Source organism: Megalops cyprinoides, chromosome 25 (assembly GCF_013368585.1).
Source record: "Megalops cyprinoides isolate fMegCyp1 chromosome 25, fMegCyp1.pri, whole genome shotgun sequence".
Classification (NCBI taxonomy): Eukaryota; Metazoa; Chordata; class Actinopteri; order Elopiformes; family Megalopidae; genus Megalops; species Megalops cyprinoides.
In genome coordinates this window covers 2,423,587-2,440,272 of record NC_050607.1, presented here as the reverse complement: position 1 = coordinate 2,440,272, position 16,686 = coordinate 2,423,587, and the positions used below count along the sequence as shown (strand labels likewise).

General features: G+C 43.4%; 1 protein-coding gene across 1 annotated transcript; it reads right to left on the bottom strand.

The window, feature by feature from the left end:
* Positions 1-5,621: 5,621 nt before the first annotated feature.
* LOC118771933 (glucoside xylosyltransferase 1-like) lies at positions 5,622-14,812 on the bottom strand. The gene is made up of 7 exons (XM_036520115.1): positions 14,504-14,812; positions 11,240-11,435; positions 10,665-10,796; positions 10,118-10,369; positions 9,549-9,672; positions 8,870-9,042; positions 5,622-6,689 (listed from the first exon to the last, which is right to left on the bottom strand). The coding sequence occupies exons 1-7, from the start codon at positions 14,719-14,721 to the stop codon at positions 6,528-6,530; spliced, it is 1,257 nt and encodes a 418-aa protein (XP_036376008.1). The 5' UTR covers positions 14,722-14,812; the 3' UTR covers positions 5,622-6,527.
* Between the last annotated feature and the right edge of the window lie 1,874 nt (positions 14,813-16,686).

The following is a 16,686-nucleotide window of genomic DNA, read 5'->3' as shown; positions in this document are numbered from 1 at the left end:
GGCTAGCTGCTAAACACCCCTTTATAAGTTTAATGAGAACTCAAAGGGATTCCAGGGTTAAGCTTCTTTAAGATACATCCATGTATGTATAAACATTAACAGCAACATTAACACTGTGAAACAGTGATCCAAACGGTGATTATGAGGATGGAAAACAGTCCCTTTGTTTGCTGTGGGTTATTCCTGCAGAACTGCTGCTCTGGTAATCAGGCTTCAGGACTGGGAACAGACCGAGGATAATGCGGCATCGCATTTTTCAGGGAAGCCTGTGAGTAATTCCTTCTGAGGCAAGAGGAAAATATGTGGAGGCTTACCTTAACTTCACCCCAAAGCTGCAAACACTTCATCGACTGTCAGGCCGTTTCACCATCAGGCACTGAAAATGAACCTAAATGTAAAGTACAGGGAACATTTATTAGTATATTTAGTTAGTAACTTTTTTTGCTCTGTCTTAGGCGCTATTTATATTTTTATTTTCCATTTTTTATCAATGGTTTGGTGAGTTCCTTCTTGTGTTCTTGTTCTTCCGTCTTTCACCTGTGCACTACGGACATCTGGTCCTGTATGAACCAGTGCCAGTGCTGGAGCATGCCACCAAAATGGAAAACATCTAACACATGCATACACATGACCAAGCGAGCAATATAACTGTGCCATCAAGCAACAGTCAATATAACTGTGCCATCTCAACTGCTGGCTCCCATTCATAGGACATGCACTAGCCCTGATTCTCACTCCTATTCTAATATTTTCACAGGAAGCATGTTATTCCCCACTAACACTGGAAAAATACATCAAATTTGTTATTTATTTGCACACCACATGTTTGAGGGGAAAAACAAAGATGTCGGAGTATCAATTTTCAGACCGTATTGTGTCTGAAACGGAACGTGGCCATCAGTGCAAGTTGATAGTCCTGCCACACTGCCTTGCTGGGGTGGTACTGAAATAATGGACATTCTTTATGTACAGTAATAGAGTGTATCGCTTGCACAGTTCATATGATGAATTTGCCTGACATTTGGGACAACTGAGCTATAAAATCCAACGTGAGACCTGGGTCATAATGTTCTCCTCTGCGTGTTTTATCCTTTGAATTCCTCACGGGTGTAAAACATCCCCTACTTTCATTGATGAAATGGCAATAGGAATGTGAACCCTGGAGGGTCATGTTAGCACTCTATCAGTTACAGTTTATGGCCGGCTGAAGCCAGTATAGAGATATCATTACCCCCCCAGGTAGTGTATTTGTGAATTATTTGCTGTGACATCGATCTATACAGATTGCTCATAGAAGCGTAGTGTAAATCACATTCACTTCAGTCAGGCCTTTGTGGAATAAATTAATACCACTTCCTAAGCTCTGATATCCTTGACATTCTTGATAAACAATCTGGTGAATATGTATAGTGTCAGATGGATTGTACATTTTCTGGAATATATTTCTAAAGAATGAATGACTACAGATTGTGACCCCTACGTGCCCTATTTGGCAAAGCACAGAAAATCCAGTGTCATTTTACCTGAACAGGTTTTAAGCATTCACAACACCCTTTTCAGCTGTAAATAATGAACATAACCCTTAATCATTAGCATACATAAACATTATGACCAGCTCACAACAGACATAAGGTTTTAATGATAAGCAATATGTCCCTGGTGTCATAACATCCTATGGCATGTGTTATAAAAGGTAGTTGTTTATGCAGGCTGTAATATTACATGGTTATGAAAATGGCATTGATGCATTATATAGTTGTTATAAAGGTCTTGTGAATACTCATGAAGATCCACTTTAAGTAAAGTGCAAGCAGACAGCAGATATTTCCCATTATCTGTATCTCTACCATAACAGAGGTAAGAATTACATATGGAGATGGATAAAGATATTTCTACTTCTCCATATGGACAGAACAATCATAACATGACTGTAATGTATTTTACCAGCACCCTGACATCCCTCAGCATTACAGGTTATGCATGGCTTTGCTCTGTCCTCGAATACGCTTTTCACATCAGTGTAACACCACAATTCAGCTCCTGCAGCAGACGCAGCTCCTCAACACGCCACGGACTCCACAAATACGTGATGCACGGCAGTAAATTCCGCTAATTGTGCATTGCAGACACATCAGCACAATTACACCTGTCTCCGCAGCAGCGGTAAATGTATTATTGATCAAAATGCTTGCACTTCAAACGGGATCCGTCTTCGCCCGCAGCAAGAACAGAGACCCGTCTTCTGCAGAAAACACAAACTCATCCTCCCACGTGTGCCAGCTCTCCACTCATCCCTCTCATTACTCTCTCCTTCCTGTTTGGAGGGGGGGAGAGTGCCCCGAGAAGCCCTCACACAGAGACAGGCGCTGCCTATCCTGAACTAATAGGTGTTTTCCTACAGGTAAATATCAGCTTTGCATGTGTCAGTGCTTTTAAAACAGATCCGTGACAGACTTCAGATCCGCACAAAGACGCTAACGATCGCAATAGAAAGACTAACGATCATATCGTACATTTAAAAAGCGTAGCACTGATAGCACCTTTCAAGGATAAAATAAAAAGGATAGAATAAAAAGAAAACGAAAAAGGAAATTAATGTAACCTTCATGGTGTGCAGTACCATCTACCAGCACCTTTGGTACTGTCTGAAACCGGAATGAATGCCATGCAGAATTCTGTGTGTTGGGTTCTGATGCAGAAAACTCCATTAGGCATGTGAGCTAGCACCATGTACAGTTCACAGCATTCTGATACCACTTGAAAGAAGAAATGTACAGACCTCATTTGAGAATCGCTCATAATGGCCTCCGCACCTCCACTCGAAGTCTTTTCATCCTCTTTCGAGCATGGCTGTGAGTGAAAGCGCCCACCTGAAGGCACTCTTCGCCGTGGCAGACCCATCCATTACTTAGCAACATGGCTGCTTGTCTGTGCCACACCATTTACCTCCCATTGACTTAATTTACGTCTCTGCTTTCAAGTGCTGAGCACAGGGAAGGAAGTTGACCATGCCATTAATAACCCATGGGCACTCTCACTTAGAACGGAAGAGACACTTCAGCCGTCCCCTCACGCTAGACCCCCAAATGATATTCTGCAGCAAAACTGAATACATTTTACATGCAAACCATGGAAGACAAATCTATTGCATGGAGAATTTTCCTTAAAGGTAAAGAGAAGTTCTGCTCTGCTCTGCGCATGCATACGATAAGAGAATACTCAGAAAAATGAATCGACCGGTGGGATTTTATGTGCTCTATATCGGTAATGCAGTGTGCATTAAGCACTTGTGTTTTGCCTTTAGGTTAAGTGTGAAAAGCAGAGATTACACAGTGGCTTTAGTATAATGGGGGCCCTAAAATAAAACCCTGGGCAGTGGGGGGAATTTATAAGAGCATTAGATGCTCTCCAAAGCACAGAGCAGGAGGATTCTCCTTTACCGCTGATTAGGGGTTCAACCGGAAAAGGAACTGCCTAAGAAATGATGGCAAAGGTCGGCCACCTGGCCAACAACCTGCAAAACACAACTGTATTTCAGACTTCCTGTATGTGGTAGTTTATGTAAAGCAAAGTGGGAATTTGTTGATTTAATTTCCAAACTATTCCAGGCATATTTTAAGATTGTGTTTTCCTGGAACCTTTTTGAATTGATATCATGTCTTTACTTGTAAAAACGCTGATCCAGGATGAGACAAAGAGAATTAAAAAATACAGTACAGCTAATAAGTAAATGCATACAACTCCTAACATAAAGGCAATGCGGGCATCTTATCCAATTAAAACGCAAATCCCTTGATGTAACCATTCTGTGGAAATCACACCCTGTCAGCTTTCTGCTTACTGACTGTGGTTAAGAGTATATAACCAGCCTTTGGCAAGATGGCTCAGCGTATTTCAGATATTAGAAATATTTCTGATTTAAAACATTCTTACCAGCATGTGACATACGCTAACAGGGCGCACTCTTTAAACGTTTGGAGGGTAGTAAAATTCCAATAAATTGTTCCAATAAATTCCTCTTGGGGGGGAAAAAGGTTTGTCAAGGAAATTACTTGGTTTTCAAAGGAAACACCCACTGGTCTACAGAAATGGAACATGGGGAAGAACACCACCAATGGCAGGCCTCACTCAGACGTATGAGCTTATGACCAGACACGCCTCCAGCCACTCTGAAACAGACAACCACGAGGGCAGACGAACTCATTTACCACTCCTCCCAGGACCCTCCCTTCATAAAAATTACATCTTACAATATTAACATACCATTGTAAAACTGTGTTCTGACAACAGACAGTGATGCTATGCTGGATAGGTCAATCTGAGCGATTGCCGGTTGGGTTCATGCCAGACACAGAACTGACTCAGGCAAAAACACTGACACTGAGGCTGTGGAAAGGTTCACAAATAAAAGCAGAGACATGCTGAAAATCTCTAAAATGTGAGTGTTTATTATAAAAATAATATACTGCATATGACCACATCAACTGAGTTTTCTCTAACCAAGAATTGTCAAGAAAACTGGAATATGTACATCGAGGTATGACACTTGCAACATCACAATTCTCTTGTAAAACATTCATTACTGACATACTGTAAAACATGAGCTGTTAGTCAACAGTGAGTCCAACTTCCAGGGTATCTTGGTAAGTGGTGAACATGGACAATCAACTGTGCAAAACATTTTTGGGATTAGCTATGAATCAAGACCATATGAAATATGTAGATGCAGAAATTAACAGATGTCCCCATTTTCCAACCCAATTTAATGAAAGTTACGGTGAAAGAGGACATCAACGTATAGACGTATGTATTCATTCATAAATCATTTTAAAATTAGCAACATCTTAGTGGTTAAATCTCATTAACAAAAAAAAAAAAAAACACACTGTAGCATAGTGGTCAGGAGCAGAGCTCCTAACCGAAAGGTTGCTGGTTCGATTCCCCACAGGGGCATTGCTGTTGTACCCTTGGGCAAGGTATTTAAACCACGACTGCCTCAGTAAATACCCAGCTGTATAAATGGGTAACACATAAAAATTTGAAACCTATGCAAGTTGCTCTGGATAAGAGCGTCTGCTAAATACCAATAATGTAATGTAATATAATGTAAAAAAACGTAAGTATTCTTCAACACAGCTATCTATCTAAAACTTTATGAAATATTATTTCAAATCAGCTAAAGTGTAATTCAAATCAGTACTGTCGTTACACACAAAAAGTAAGACTTACCGTCTTGTTTAGTGCAAACATGATTAACTATCTACCATTAGCGATACACATCTCTCACTCTTTAGGTCTTTAAGTAAACTTGAACTGAATTAAAACGTGAAATATTAGCATGTCCTATGCAGACATAAAGAGAACTCTGGATAACTCTGATTTACAACACAATACAATTTCTTTTGAAATGACTCACACATAAGAGACATTACTCACAGTCACTCAAAATTCCGTTGACATGTAATAATTATAAACTACAGCAAATTATGGATTTATTTACTGTTATATATTCTTAAAATCATTAAAATATGAACTCCAACATAAAACCAACTTCTAACACCAGTAAGAGTGATTAACTCAGAATGAGTGTAATCAAAGAGTTTTAGTATTAAATCCTGTGCGCTCCTGTTTTCTGGTTCATAAAAAAACCTTCAGAAAGAAACAGCTGAACTAGTCTTATGGCAATGGAAAAGTTGTTGAGGCACATTTTCACTAGCCGAGACTGGAAAACAAAACTTTGTGCAAATTCTTGATAACTGGTACTAGTCTCAGTGCACATTGTTTTCAGATTATACAAAGGTGATTCCTTAAAATAATCATTTTCATGACAAAGTCACGACCCTATGAATAATTCAATGATTCAAGTGTAGGGTTGTGCCTCCTATAAAAATATTTGTTAATTTGTGTTTGCACCTTGATTGAACAGTTCTGATAAAGGCAAGGATTGTTTTCCTGATCAGCAGAATCATTTCAGCCCTTCTGTTTGATGAAGGACCATTTCCAGGTTATAGTTTACCAGTCCTCAGTGGGCCGACTCTCAGTAGTTCTGCTAAACCTGCTGATTGCATATGCACCAACAATTTGAGGGAGCAGAGCTTTGCTACAACCCTAGGTCATTAGCCACAGTGAGAAATTACTACATTTCCAGTTGTAACCTATACCGATCTGACTTCCCTGAAGTTTTTCTTTATTTATAAGAAGTGATTGTCATACATTCCAGTCACAGGTAAAAAGGTGGAACGCACGATTGTCGTGGGCTCGGTGCACCTGACGTTGCTCAGAGCCTCGGGACTCTCTCCAGCAAAGTGATTTCAGTGCTTGTCGCCGCTCCTCGTCCTCTCACACTTCCGAAACGGAAAGCCCATAGAGGAGGGGGGTACTGCAGCCCCCCGCCGTGTTCGTAGTGGGACAGCACTCCTTCTTCTCATTGTGGTGTCGCGATTGACCCCTCCTGTGGACATGTTGGTGGGGCAGAGTTCGAGGCATGGAGCAGGGGTCCGGGTGGACGGTGCTGACCCAAACGGAGGTCACCTTCCTTTGGGTGTGTCCCTGTGCATGGTACTCACACTCTGTGCCAGCTTCTTGGTGAACAGGTGTCGCACTCTCCCGCAGTACGTGTGAGTGGTGCCCAGGAGCCGCTCCTCCAGAGGACCCAGCAGGGAGCGCACCGGGTCGTCTCCGAATTTGAACTGACATTTCCAGTCATTTCAGGGAAAAAAAAACAAAACAAAACAAAAAAAAAAACAACAAAACTTAGCCATGAAGTTGCAGTGTAATTACAGAAACCTGAGCTATGAAAGCTATGAACAAAATTGGCAGATTTCTCTGGGCTAGTTATTTATAAGATAATTACCATAGTAATAACTTACATTAAATTTAAAATTAAATTAAAAGCACTGGGTAATTTTCTGAAGGTTAATGTTGAGATTTTTATCCTGCCCCTAAAACTCTGAGCACTAAGCAGGTCTGGAATGGGAATAGTGTCTTAACTGCAGCTTCAATAACTGAACTGTCACAGTAAGAACTCAGGTCGGAGCCCTGTTACACTGCAACACTCCAGAGCACATATTTTTATTCAGTTTGAATTGCACAGAAAACAAAAAAAAAAAAACCACAAATGCATTTGATGTTAACAGTACTCATCTGAATCAAAGCAGCCAAATTCAACACAATAAACAGGTTCCAATAAACTGCAGAGATTGCTGCTGGCAGTTTTTGACTGACTGAAAATAAACTTAGCGCTCAAAACATGCGGAAGATTTCAGAAACACTCCCTGCCATTACACTGACAAACTGAAAGGACAGGATTGATTTTTTAAACAGCTCTCCAGAATATTCAGAGGTTCGATGTAGGAACCAGTTTTCCTTTGTTTGCACCTCTAGCTGCCAATAAGTAAATTGCATTGGTGGAAATGTGCCAGATAAACCTGTCAGCTTCATTACACTGCAGACAGGCCCTGTTCATTTATATTCACGCATAAAGACTAAGTGCTCTTTACTTTCCGATAATGAGGCTACTTTTACAATGCTCACAGGAGATAAAGAGAAATGAGATTTTTAAAGGCAGATCACTGGGCTTTGGTGTGGTCTGGCTTTAGGTCACAGAAAGACTACTTTATTACATGCTCCCATCAGCCAGCAGTGAAGTTCCATTTAATGCCTGTATTGATTTTACATGGATGGTGGTGTGCTGCCCGCATCACATCCTCCATTCCAAATGTACCATCAACACCACATTTTTACAAGCCTTCCCCGAGCCCTGCAGTGTAATGGCATTGCATGTTATTAGCGGTGAAGCTTCAGTTTCAGACAACACGTCCGGGGACGACCGCCTTGGGTTTTCATTCGCTGCAAATTACGAGTTCCCAGCAGCACTTGCAGCGGGCTGCGTCCGCCCTTTCAACAAAGGAGTCAACAGGGATGGGGAGGGGCTTCGGCATAGTATGGAAACTCGAGAGAGGTTCAGAGCTTACGACAGACAAAGGAGCCTTCCACTGGCCGGTCACACAGTAGGCCAGAGGACAGCAAAACTGACAGTGTAAGGAGGCTAGGATACCGGTGCTGCTAACAGCAGAGGGTTATTGTCAGGTAATCGTCGTCTTAGTTACCAGGAATACGGTGTATTGGAATTCTGTCCAGGAGGACAGGATATTCCAATTTAAAGTCCCTGAGGCTCAGAGCAGTTTGCCCAGGTCAGTGTGAGTGATGACTGTCTCCTGAGAACCCGTAATGGAGTGGCCGAGGGTATCGGTCACACAAATGCTGATTGGTCCGGATCGGGCTTAATGGACATGGAGCTGGATAATAGAGTATAAGCCCTGATGAAATAAACGAGAAAACTGAAATCTCCTCAGAAGCAAAGGCAGGGAGCTCCGGGGAGAGGAGGCGTTTCGAGTGCCTGTCAGCTGATTAATTAGCACAGGATAGTGGAGCCGGATTAGCGCATTAGGGAGGAAAGGTCTGCTCTGGATGCACATGGCTGAGATTAGCTCACGTTAGCTAAACTGACAGCACAGAGAAAGGAGCTATCGATTTAGCGCTTTCGGCTAGACGGACAGACATTGCTTAATAGGAAAGCAATGATCCAAAGCGCGCTGATGATGTCATTCAACAGATGCTGTTCAGACAGGCAGCTTCATTAAAACAACAGCGATTACAAAACAAACATGCTTGGGATGGCACGAAAGCATACAGCAGTGAAGACTGGGCAACTGGGCAACTGAGCAACACTAGCGTAGTTGATTGTTAAACAGTAAGGCCACCATAAGGCAACATGAATCAGGCTATTCTAAGACTGTGAGTGGACTATTCTCCTTCATCTCCTGAGACTGGGAGTAGCGTGTCTGGGGGACCAGCTGCCCCTGGTTACCTTCTGAATGGCTTCATACACGGCCCTGAAGGCCGGCTGCTTCTCGTCGTGGTACACTCCTCGGTTGCCGTGGAGAATGAAGACCCCCTCCGCTTCAGCTGGGACGCAGTTGCTGCCGTAGATGCAGTGGTCAGGGCGGTAGTTCCACTGGCAGGGGAACACAAACAGGCTCTCTGTGGAGGAAAAGACGGCCTCCATGAGCATGCGCCGGGAACAGGGCACCAGGGAGGGCCGCATCTTTAAGCAAAGCTTCTTCCAAGATACTGACAGCTGTGTGAGGGAGCTGCTTCAACCAAAACAGTCCCCAGAAAGCCCTGTGGTAAAATATCCATTTAGCACATGGCACTTAAGGTTCAGTTCTGGGTAGCTATCTGCAAGAATGTTCAAAAAAAAATCTCAAACTGAATAAATATGGAAATAAATGCTTAAGAGAAGAGGTCTGAGTGCAGAGCAGCCAAAACCTGGCCCTCTGGGAAGTGAGTTATTGGCTCCTGTTATACAGTGATGCAGTGATTAAGAGCAGGTGCACAAAGATGCCTTGTGGAGGTTTAGCACTGCGTTAGACAAAGGTAATCCTTAATTTCACATGACACAAACCAGCAGAGGCTCTCAGCTGTGGTTCAGGCAGGTGACCTCTCCCTGACAGGGGCCCCCTTGCTGTGCAGTGAGGGGGGGTTACCTGGGTTGTGGTGGAAGATGATGTTGAGAAGGTCCTGGTCCCCCCAGGTGATGTTCAGCTTGTATTTCTGCAGCAGCGGCATCAGCAGGTCCTCCCACTTCAACGCCACAGGCGTCATATCATTCTGACCACAGGTACCACACGTACAGCGAATCAATATAACAACCCAGGCCAAAAAGATGGAGTGGTGCTCAGTTCATTCAGTTATCTAAGGGATCTGTGACTGAGAGGCTACTCATGAGACAATTACACACATTAAGGGGTCCAATCACACTTCATTCTGTAAGGACAGAAGAATAATCAACACACTACTGTGCCTCATTGTGACATGTGACAGATTAAACCTGGTTTTTCACACTGCATACCAGAGAACAACCTTGCATGCAATGGAATGACAACTGCACCCTCCTGTGGTCAATGACAGTATTGCAACCATACTGGCCATAAGGAAAGGCCTCTTGCCAAGGTTGCAGGATGAGCAATCCTATGTAGCAGTTACATACTGAATGACATTCTGATACGTGGCTGGGGAAGGCAGCCTGCTGCTCCCTCAGGGGAACATGCCCTACCTTGAAGAGTTTCTGTCGGATCCTGGTCATGTTCATGAGCATGACGCCAGAGTTGATGCCGGTCTTGCCGTAGTAGGGGTGGCGGGCGAAGCGGCTGTACCAGGCGATGCGCGGGTCCTCGTGCTCCGGCGCCATGGCTGCCATCTGGCTGGAGTTGAAGCGGGACAGGAAGGCCCACATGTCCTCCACGGGCCGCAGGAACAGGATGTCCGTGTCCACATACAGCAAGGAGTCCACCTCCCTCAGGATGATCTGTGAAACACCAGAACACCACACTCAAAAACACACACTTACTCTACAGCACCGCAACATCACATTCAACAGCTCTCATCTACTATACAACACCAGTACTCATCTGCATGCCTGTGTGTTTGTGTTCACACTTGTGTGTGTGTGTGTGCACGCATATGAACACGAGCTCATGTGTATGTGTTCATCTGTGTGTGCGCACACACACGCTTGTGTGTATTCGTATGAGTGTGTGTGCATGCGTGTGTGTGTGTGTGTGTGTGTGTGTGTGTGCGCGCATGTGCAGAGTGGTACTCACAGGCAGGAAGAGCCTCTGAGAGGCGCAGGGTTTGAACAGCTTCTTCCACTCCTTGGCGTTCTCAGCAGGGAAGGTGATGGGGTACACTGTGTAGTTCAGCTTGGAGCGGAAAGGAGCCGGCCACATCTCCAGCTGCAAACAGCGGGAAATAAAACAGTAAGACCCTGCCTTCAACACACATTCATACCAAACACCTTACTGACTGTTTTCAAAGGGAAAGTAACACCTGCCATCCCACAGTAACATACAGCGGATTAGGTGGGCAGCAGTGTAGCATAGCGGTAAGGAGCAGGGATCATAACTGAAAGGTTTCTGGTCTGTTTCCCTGCTGGGGCATTGCTGCTGTAACTGTGGGCAAGGTACTTAACCCAGGAACACTCAAGTAAATATCTAGCTGTGTAAATGGAAAAAAACTGTAACCTCTGGATAAGAGTGCTGGACAAGAGCATCTGCCAGTAATGGAATGTAATAAAGTATATGAAACAGAAGTATCTACCACGAGCATGGCTAAATGAATGTGCATTAGTGTGATATATACAGAGCTGCTGCAGGTGTCTGGGAGGATTCTCACTCACAGCCTCCTTAAAGCTGGCGTGCAGCTGGTCCTCTGCGAAGATGTGCACATGGAGCTGCCTGCCGCTGAAAAGCACGGCCGATTTCAGCATGGTGAGGGTCTCCTGCAGCCTCTGACCACACGCCACCACGGCCAGGTGCATGAGCTCGTCTCTGGCCCTCCCGCTCTCCGCAGAGTCCGGCTTCCGCATGATGTACCTGCAACGACCCAGACGACACCCAGGTGAAAAACTGCCTCCGCTCACGCAGCTAGTGCTCAAGCAACACTCAAAGAGGGGAAGGAACAGGCAAAAAAAGGCTCCCCAGGAGGAGAAAGGAATTATGGGATGGTACCGGGCTGTGCAAACCCATCCAAGAATGACTGGACTCACTCCAAGCCCACTTCCATGATCCTGTCTGGGACCTGGGCCACAGCTCTCAGTGCCTGGAAGAGCAGCTGGAAGTACTGATGCATAATGGGACTTTTTGGGATGTGTCTTTTGAACCTGCGACCTAGTTATTACCCAGAATGCCTGAGTGTTTCTGTCTGTGGCACGATGACAAGCACTTTCGGCTGATGGATCTTTTAATGATCAGCTTACTGGAATTAAGATGCTTCCACAGGAGAGGGCAGAAAAGTCCCACTTATCTTCTTTGCGGATGTAAGATGTAAAACAAGTGAATCCATAAAACATGTGGTGTAACCTGAAGTGGGCTATTTCATCTTAAACTCTGTTTGCATAATCAATTCTGTATTAACTCTACGGATTGAAAAGTTTCACATAAACAATGTAGTCTGTCAGCTTCCTGAAACCGGCATGTCTACCTCTACAATGTTCTGTGTTAGCTCTTCGTTGCTCTGAACTCAGGGTAGAACAATTCCTTTCTTTACTGTTTCTATCCCTACTATATTTGCGTGTAATTTTATTCAGCCAATCCTACCTAAAAGCCGAATCCATAAAGCAGTTCATTCCACAAACACCAGGGGGCAGTCTCCAATAGGGATTCCAGTAAGACACTGACAAATTCTTACACCTGATAGGACAAGAAAAACATGCTCTATGTAAAACAGAACTTTCACCTCAACCACTGCAAAAAAAACAAACAAAAAATATCCAACCCCCCCACACGGTACACAATTTAGACAAAAAAAAAAGCTAAAACAGCTTAATTTCTAAACCCAATACCTTACAAGGCAGATGTGCCTCCCGCAGTTTATTTTACTCTAAACTACTTTTGACTGTTCCTGCTATGCACCTCTGTATTTTCTGGCAAGGACTTAAACTAGGTTTAAGGGACATCTCTCCATTTCCACTCATCAGGTAGCAAGCATGTGTATAATGCCATGCTCCACCCATGATGAAAAGTCAGAGACTCTTCCTCACCTAAACTCTGGGACTGGCGTGAACTAGAGTAGAAGCTCAAGATAAAACCCTTCATTCAGTGTTTAATTATCCTGAGGAGAGAGCAGGAGAGGTGAGACAACAGACCAGTGGAGAAGCGGCCGTGAGGCAGACAGGGAAGCGACCCAAATCTAATCAGGGAAATGCGATTTGGAAGGGCCAAATAAAGCTCCACATTCCTGATCAGTGACACCACCTCAAATTACCAAACCCACTCTGGCTTGGCGGAGAGGCGGGGAAGGCAACGCCGCGAGAAAACAACCCCAAAGCGGGGGGGTAAACCTGCAGAGCTGGAATGGTGCTGGCGTGGCCGACCGAAAACCACAATCAGATTAACTTACATTAGCCTCTTAACAAAAATCACCACACAGACCCAAAACTACAGCTGCTGAGACTGAACAGATGAAAAGACAGGCACTGAAGCCTTTAATCCTAGCCACGAATAAATATATCTCAGAGAGAGAAAAGAAGTTTGTGGCTATGCATGCTGTACCAGCAAAGGTACAAAAATACACTACTACACGTTCCTTTGCATGCAGTGACCAATCAGAACCCCGGGACGCAAAGGTATAGCCTATGAATGGAGTGGTGGTCTGGGCGCTGTCATCACTGTGGTGTTTTGGGAGGGGGGAGGGGAGGGGGGGTACCATGTGCCTGTGCAAACGCTAGCAGCCTGCCACCAGCTGTGTCTGTGGACACCTCGTGTCCCACACCAAGCTGGCATCACAGCTGGGGCTTCCTGTTTGCTTTTCCATTTGCTGGATACTGCAAAAAAAAAGGCTCTTCTAAATCTGGTTTCTTTTCCCCACCTCTTTCACTTCACTTTAACTCTACTTAGAAACAGGTTGGGCAGTGTTTTATATACTGTTACTACAGAACGGCAGCTCAAAATGAAGTCACATTATGCCTGCTACAAAGAACTATTAGCCCTTCATCATTTAAAAACCAGAATAAATCACATCCTTCATCATTTAAAAACCAGAATAAATCACATCAAATGTCAGACAACTAATGCACTCATTTTCCATTATATGAACTCCAGGAAATACTGCCTTCAAAAGTGTTACAGTTGTTAGATTGATTGACAAACAATGTTTACGGTTACTGAAAACTAACACCCTTCCTCTGCAAAAAGGAAGAGTGGTCAAGCTTGCCAAAAAGTCAAACTTGCCTTCTCTCAAAAATCAGAAGATAAAATCACGGAAGTGCTTAAAAACATGTGTTTTCCTTAACCGCATTTAATCAAAAAACTACAAACAGCACCCTGGAGAGACCCCCAGAATGAGCTAAACGCGCAAAGCTGCTCTTGGTCTGTTGATATTTTCTTCTAAATTCTAAACATTTTCCAACGAATGGAAACCTAATAGAAAATACCACTCAAAATATAGGGCAACAACTTTATTTCCTAAGAACGATACAATTAAACTTAGCAAATAAAAATTAAAACGCATAGCTGCTTCGGCACAGTAAAGAAACGTAAAGACGAAGGGATCAATCTGTCAATCATTCCAAATCCAACACAAACTCTGCTCGTAAAAAGCTCGTTAACGTAAAGGGCCTCCAACTAGGCTGTGTATACGAAAATAAACTCACAAACCTGACAGTATTATCCTAAAATAAGTGCACAGTTGAGGAACTGTATTATTTTTTCTTCGGAAAATACAAACACGCTAAGTATTGCCAGGCAAAGCAAACCCTGGGCCAGCGAAAGCTGCAGAAGCGCTAGCTGGGATGTGGGTAACCAAGCACGTTAGCTACTGGGCTAATTTAACACATTCTAAGTATATCCGGAGCCAAAGGCGTGCGTTTTTGCTTTAAATTGCCTTTTTAAATTTCTGATGAAAATTAATTTACCAAAAGATCGACAGCATAGTCGTTTCTTACCTGTTGTACCAGTGCTGATCCTCCGGGCCTGGCTTTCCCGGCGCTTTCCTGCCTCCATGAGCGCTGCCCCCGCGGTGAAATGCGGCTCTTTGCTGCGGGTCGCTCCCGGACGCTCCGGCTGGCGTTTCCAGAGACGAGGCGAGCTGGCTGAACACATACAGCACCGAGATGAGCGCAAAAAACATACATACGAGCAACACGCGAAGGTAGCGTCTCATTTTGCGCCTGAAAAACTGTAGCTAACCCCTACACGACATGGCTAACTCTGATCTCGTCCTACACGCAAACAGACATCGCAAATCACACCCCTTCCTCCACCGCTGTCAAGACGGAGAAACTGCACGGGCTGATGGGAGGAAGGAAAGAGCAGACATTCCGATCTAATGCATGCGAGATCTCAAGATCAACACTCACTCACTTTTCATGTTCCGTTTGTTATGCTAAATATTGGGGAAGAGAGACAAGAAATGTTGCATAACAGCAGAACAGAAGCATATATTTAAAGCTGTTCCAGTAAAAAGTAGGAATAAAATTGCTAAATCTTTGTCATCTTACAGATAAAGAAAGAGATAAGGGAGACAGAAGAGATAGAAATAGATTAAAAATATTTTATCTATCAGATAATGCCGTGGCACATTACTGGGAAAGTGGGAGAATAAAGGTCTCCCCTGGAAATTTGCACCAGCAATTTGTGTGAGAGAGGATGCAGCCCATGTCGCATTTAGCTACCTCTTGTCAACTCAAATCGAGCACTTCGTACATGGAAAAAAATGTTTAAACTGGAAATGTTACGTTATTTTTTTTTATTTCTTTTCAAGAATATATAGCTGACACCATGTTTATAATGATAATTCTTCGAGTCAGAAGCTTTTCAGACAGAATTATACAGGGAAACGGGGGGGGGGGGGGGGGGGGGGGTCGTTTAGTGTTATGTTTTCTTACATTTCTTGGCATTAATTATTTTTTCACATGATTTTTGTGTGCACCTTCCATGTTCCATGTTCATCGCCAACATCTGCCAAAGAACGCATTTACCAAAAGCCGTTATTCTGCCTAACACAAAGAAACCAGTGGTGCTTAAAAAGTGCAGTTGAAATGCTGTCCACTGGGTGGTCTCTGAACTCAGAAAACAGCACTTTCTCTGTGAACCGCATCCAGCTTTGCCTCCACAGCTGCCTCCAGCATACAAGTTATGTATATATCCTGCGTACATAACTCAACATTCTCCTCTCCAGGTGGCCTGGAGATCCTGCTCTCCAGGGAGGTAGACAAGCTCCTTCTTCAGGTCAGTTCAAGGAGTGAAATTCAATTCATGACCCGAAAAGTCAGTCTTCATACAAAATGATGTGCAATTTTCAATTCGTGAAACTGAATTTCAATTCATTTGTTGAATTAACTGAACTGATATGAAATTGACTCTGACTCACCTACAGTACCAGTCAAAAGTTTGGACACCTGACTAAAATAATGGGAAATGTGCATTCAAAGACATGTTGGTCTATGCTTAAATGCCTGAACTTTTTCTCTTCGACAAATATAAATAGTGAATATTTTTAATATTTTAAGCAATATTTTTGGTTACTTTTGAGAATCTAAAATATAAGATAGTTTTGATTTGTTTTCAACACTTTTGGTCACTGCATAATTCCATTTGTGTTATTTCATAGTTTTGATGTCTTCACTACTATTCTAAAATGTGGAAAATAGTAAAAATAAAGAATAAAAGTTGTGTCCAAACTTTTGACTGGTACTGTACATAGACCACACCACTTTGAGTTAGTAATACTGGATTTGAATCTGGAAAGAAAGACCATCAACTCCACCTTGAACCACAAAATGGTATTAACATCATTACCATTAAAGCCACAGGTAGATTGTAGAACAAAAGGAAATCCTCCAGGCTCATGCTGTTATTCAACAAGCCATTACTGAGTGAAGCTTAAATGGGGAGGAGGAGAACACCTTGGCCCACATAGCACTTGGCTTAGAAAAATATCCTTTATTCATTCTGCTAGACGTAAGCCATCTCCCTACAACGCAACACCATTTAAAAAAGTCATTGGGTCCATTTTCCTCATTCTAAATGCTTGTAATTAGTGGATTAGAATCCACAGCTGTTTGTCAGCAGGCTGCTGCCATGGCATCTGCACATCTGAAACAATGCAAGGAGCAAACATAATGGA